The sequence below is a fragment of the Hydra vulgaris genome, chromosome 11 (assembly GCF_038396675.1).
Source record: "Hydra vulgaris chromosome 11, alternate assembly HydraT2T_AEP".
Classification (NCBI taxonomy): Eukaryota; Metazoa; Cnidaria; class Hydrozoa; order Anthoathecata; family Hydridae; genus Hydra; species Hydra vulgaris.
In genome coordinates, this window is record NC_088930.1 from 40773875 (window position 1) to 40780000 (window position 6126).

Here is a 6126-nt window from a genome sequence, read left to right on the forward strand (position 1 = left end):
TCAGAAATAAGAAATAATAATGTAAGAAGTTATAAAGGATTTGCTGATAAACTTGGTTAAGTTGGTATTTTTCGATTGTATTTGATTTTAAGAATAATATTACAATATCTTCTATACAATAACCTTTATATATATATATATATATATATATATATATATATATATATATATATATATATATATATATATATATATATATATATATATATATATATATATATATATATTACTTAACATTAATTTATATTATTTACACAACTTTTATATTACTTATAAAATATCTTTTATATTATTGATAAATTATCGTCTATATTATACAAATTATCGTCTATATTATTTCAAGACGCTCACCAAACAACTAAATGACAATAGCCAATCATAACCTTTTATTGAACAAATCAAAACTTTATTATCTCAACCGATCATAATACTTTTTGATTACATTAAGAGATCATAATTTATGAAAACTGTTGTTTAATAAAGTCATCTATTTTCTTCCGAAAATTATAATTTCGAAAGTTCTTTGCAATTGCCTTAACAACTTGATTCTTTTAGTTTTTGTATATTTAATAATATCAGTCAAATACTAATAGCATTTGGAACTTCTTCAGGATCTAAGTACGGGTAAGGATTTTTCAAGCCTTTATTACGTTCTTTAATCTTGAAACTGACATCAGCTAAATTTCTTCGAAACCTGTAAGAAAAAGTTTTTACAAAAACAAAATTTATTTTTTTATTATTTTACAATAAATTTTCATTTAAAGTTAAATAACTAAGAATTTAAAACATGGTTTTTAAAACTAACTTAAATATTATTTAATTAATTCAATCATTCAATCTAGAAACCCTTCTTTTTTTTTTTTATACAGAAACGATGGCGGATAATTGTATGCGTATTTTATACATGCGTATTTTATACAGCGTATTTTATACATGTATATTTTATAAAGCGTATTTTATACATGTATATTTTATAAAGCGTATTTTATACATGCGTATTTTATACAGCAGTGATGGGGGATGATTGTATGCAGCAGTGATGGCGTATTTTATACATGCGTATTTTATACAGCGTATTTTATACATGCGTATTTTATACAGCGTATTTTATACATGTATATTTTATAAAGCGTATTTTATACATGTATATTTTATAAAGCGTATTTTATACATGTGTATTTTATACAGCAGTGATGGCGGATGATTGTACAGTGATGGCGGATGTACAGATGGCAGATGATTATACAGTGATGGCGGATGATTGTATACCGTCACTGTGTTTTTTTTTTGTGATTTTTAAATTACTTCAAAAAGACCAAATGGTCGTGTTACGGAGCAACGCTAAATACCATTTAATTATTTAGCTAAATTGTAGAGTAATATCTTAAAAAAATTATTGTAAAAATAATTGTACTAAATAATGTAAAAATTGTAGTACTAATTCAGTCTCGCCTATCAGTTTAATAATATCAATAATAAAATTAGTAAATAATATATAAAAAAAATTAAAACAACTTTTTAAATTGATGTAACACCGTCTCATAAACAAGATAAAGATGTGGTCATGAGTCGCTGCATTTAAAAATAAAATAAATTACAATGGTGCTGTTTTTTGCTTTTTTTAAAGTACAAAAATTGCTGTTCTAAAATTTATTTTCCACTACAATTACCCAGTGGACATAAAACGTCCAAAGGCGTCTATTAGACGTCATAAGGCATCCATTAGACGTCTGCACCCAATCATTTTATTTGTGAACAAAATCGAGTTTTTTTAAATTTCTCTATAATAATTTTTGTTAAGTTTTATTATAACAACAAAAGCTTATCAAATATTAATTATATAACTATCGCTTAAACACTGTTTTTTAAACAATTAACAACCTTGCATTGCGTCTACTTTTCTTAACATTGTTGTAGGAGTTAATAAAAAGAAATAATAAAACACAAAAAATAAAAAAATAAAAAATATAGCTTGATGAAACCATGGATCTAAAAAAGTTATTATTAAGAGGACCGCATAGCAACCATTTACAACATCATTGAACTTTCTTAGTGTCAATAAAGGAAATAGCTGGAAGGAAGAATTACTGCTAAATTATTCTTTTCAAGGCTCCAGCATTCTTTATAAACTTCCTGCAATCATTTCCAACCAATGTTCAACCATGAAACAACTGTTACTAAATGTGAACTAAAGCTATTAAATAGAGCGAAGTGAAGTCATTTCATTAAACGTGTCCAAAACTTAGATAGAGATTGTAGAAGATGATTTACAACTACAGGCAACAGACAGAGCTACATTAGTGTAAACATATTAAGGACAAAATATTGAGCAGAAGCATTAATCAGGAGCATGGGCTGAGTTTCTCAATGCGCTTACCTTTCTAATATTTGCACTAACCACACTGAATGCTTGAAAATCTTTCCCAATTCATATAAAAGTTCTTAAAAGATCTTTGATGCAATGTCACACCATGAGCGTGGATGCACATCCATGCTCATGGTGTGTGTATTAGTATGTGGTTGTAAAAGGAAAATTATATTAGCCAGTATTATATATAAGGACAATAGAGAGGGAAGTTTACCAAGTTTCAAAAGATCCCAAACTTGCTTGAGTTGCTATAGTTTTGCTTGAGATATTAGGAAATTGCAATCAGCAACTGATCATTAACCTTCTTGTAACTTAGTAACCAATCGTTTTAAAGATACAGATTGCAAAAATAAATCTTTTTCCATAATTCAAAACTTAGTTTTAGAAAACCACCACTACCACTATCAACTACCAGCTGATAGTGGTGATAAACTTTGCAGTGAACAATAAGTTTAGCTATAGGATTTGCCCCTTGTCAGTTACAACTTCGATCCATATTTTTATTAAATAGCTTTAAAGTTTTTTGCTTAATTGTTCAAACTTTGAGTAGAAGTTTTTCTCAGCAAACTGACTTAGAACAACTTGATTAAGAGTTGATACCAGCTTTTAGACAGCCTTATGTTGTGCCACACATGAACAAAGTCTTTAGTTGTTGTTTTTGGTTTTTCTTGAAAAGAAACTGGGCTCTTGATGATGAATCATGGAATAAAATGCTTTTTTAAGCAATACATTAACTTTTAAAATTCTATTTGTCTAAACAAAATGCTACCTGGAAGAAGTAACGGCTTAGACAATCCATTTCTTAAGGTTGACTATTATTATAGCTTAGACCATTTCTTAAGGTTATCCTTTCTTGTTGACCATGACTGATAATGCAACTCTTTTAGTTGGCACAAAGTCCTTTTACATGACTTTTTACATGACTTCTACTAAATTCTTGCACTCAGTAAACTTTGAGCAGTCTAGTTTACGAAGGGCAATTTTTGGAAAGCATTAAAACATCATTGTTCAACTGTGTCTTGTTTTTCTTGTTAGATTGATAAGACTGGACTGGATGTGCATAATTGTGATTGGCATTATTTTCCATCTGTTCAGAAGTATCAAAACAGTTATTTGACTACTAAAGCTAAAACAATCTTGTATGAATTTTATCATATTACTCTACAGAAAGAAAGACTTTTTTTTAAAGTATATCTTGTAAGAAAAATATGCGCTATTGTATAACAACAAATGAACATGAAAAAAAAACAAAAAAACAACAAAAAAAACCTAAACCTTGCTTTTTGCCAACAATCTTTTTTAAGTAAAAATTGTTAAAAATTATTCTGTACTAATTAAATGATAGAGAATCAGTTAAAGATCTTTTTTAGTAACAATATATCTACCTATATCTTTAGTAACAATATATCTACCTATATCTTTAGTAACAATATATCTGCCTATATCTTTAGTAACAATATATCTGCCTATATCAATAGCAACATTATATCTACCTACATTTTTAGTCACATTATATAGCATAATCATTAAATAAAAACCTTTGAACAGCTGCAATTGCATCTGGATTATACTGATACTGAACTTCAAAATCACCAAGTGGATTAGTACCTCTATCACTAAGTATTTTTGTAACTACCATTATATTTAAAGTTGTTTGCTTATCTGGAAGCTGGGCAATAACATCCTCTAAAGTGTATGGAGCCTATAATTAAAAAATAACACAGCTCATTTTATCTTAACTTATGTTCTAGTGTATACTATTACTAAGACTTAAAATAAACATACCATATTATACCACTCAATATATTAGATATTTTAACAAAATATTTTTTAATTTTCCAATTGTATAAATCCAAAATTTAAAAAAAAAGAATACATGAAACAAAATGTAAAAATAAAAATAATGCCATAGAAATCCTCACTAAACCAATGAATGTGTAGCTACTTATTTAAAGTTAAACTTAAAAAAGTGAATTTAAGTGCTTATTTAAAGTTAAACTCGTATAAGAGAGGACATTTTGTTTTATTGGTTAACATTTAAATATTTTAGTTAAATATCAACCAATGTCAGTTTCTTACTCATCCTTTATTCAATGTATACTCAAAATTTAACTTCATAATTCAAAAAACAACTGATTTTTTGAATTATGAAGAACAAAAACAAAGAAGAATACAATACAAAGTTGATTTATTACTAATACAAAGTTGATATTTTAAAATTTAAAATTTTATCAAATGCATAAATGTAAAAATGCAAAAACATTTATTTTTCCTTTTTTATTTTGCAGTCAATTATTTATTTTATAAGTATTTATTTAGTAAATAATATTTGTTACGTAACTTTTTTTATTTATTTTTTTTAGAAGTAAATTTATTTATTTTTGTAAGTATTGATTGGGTGCTTTGCCTGTCTTATTTTTGTTTTCGTATTAGTCTAATTTTATTTGTTATACTTCTTTTTTCATTTGTTATATATTAAATTCATTCATTTTTTATTCTAATCATAAAAAATAAAAATGCAGAGCAGTAGAGTTGCAGCCATGGTGACAGTAAAAACAAATTAAAATAAAGTTCTCTTTAACAATATCAACTAGCGTGTTGGTACAATGATGGATAATAATCCTACTAATAGATAATTACCTGACAAAAATGGTTATACATAATGTGGTACAGACTGCCATTCAATAGCACATGATGTAGCACAGACCATTCAATAATAGCATGTTCAAATAAAGAGAATTAATTGAGAACCTTTTTATTTTGTGGAACTAAACTAGATTTTATCAATTTTGAAACATTTATTAAAAAGAGTTTTGTGAGTGTAAAATGTAGTCCAACCTTAGGTTATCTTAATTCAAAATAGAAGATACTTGTATATATATACTTAAATACAAAGTAAGAAATAATAATGTAAGAAAAGATTGCTGCCCCATGCCAAACTTTCAGTTAATGTAGTGACATTCCTTTGAGCAGCAGGTTTTTTTCTTTATTCTGATTCACTCCCAACAAGGCTGCAACCAACAATTAAGTTGGGAGTTACTAGAAAAAAAAAAAAATAGAGTTATAGAGCAAAGAAATAGTTGACAGAAGACTTGAAAAGTTGTAAGTTGTGTAAGTCAGGAAAACATGAAGATGGCAGAGATTTACAAAGGGTTGAATTGCAGGGGAAAAAACTATACACATAAAAGTTTTAAAAGCATCCAAATACAGAAAAAGAATGAGACTTTGCTGAATGATGAGTCAGACAAGAACATGTTTTAGTTGATTGACCTGGAGATAATACTCCATATAGGGACGAATAAGTGATTTGTAGAATTAGAGAATGGAATCTGGAGTAAGAAAATGGCAAGCACAATAGAGAAGCAACCTTAGCAGATACTAATTTAGCATTTGATTGTTTCATGGTTTCCATGAAAGATCAGTAGTGAACAATAATCTAAGACATAAAGAAGATTCAGTGAGAGGGTTGCAACTCAGTAATATTGAAATGTCGACAGTATTGCAGTTGTTTGTAGTAAATAACTGGGTTTTGTTGGAGTTAAAAAGCCATTGCAAGCCCCAATCTATTAAAGATGTGAGACCAGATTCAAGATCAGCTGCCTGTTTTAAGCGATCGAAAAGAGAAAACTTTTTTGTCAAGACAGAAGTATAAAGTTGAGTTATCAGCAAAAAGAGCTACTTTAGATGTTAGGTTGTCAGGAAGATCATGAATGTTGATAAGTAACAAAACAGGACCATGGATAGAACTTTGAGGTATC

The 6126-nt window shown here is 27.5% G+C and overlaps 1 protein-coding gene across 1 annotated transcript in view; it reads right to left on the reverse strand.

Annotated features, from left to right (window-relative positions):
• Positions 1–363: 363 nt before the first annotated feature.
• The window catches only part of LOC100215649 (polyunsaturated fatty acid 5-lipoxygenase), a 31767-nt gene continuing 26004 nt past the window's right edge, over positions 364–6126 (reverse strand). Inside the window, exons 14-15 of the mRNA XM_065811084.1 lie at positions 3907–4070; positions 364–694 (exon numbers count right to left, since the gene is read on the reverse strand). Coding sequence (XP_065667156.1) covers positions 580–694; positions 3907–4070 — 279 coding nt within the window. The 3' untranslated portion in view covers positions 364–579. The remainder of the gene's footprint in view (positions 695–3906; positions 4071–6126) is intronic.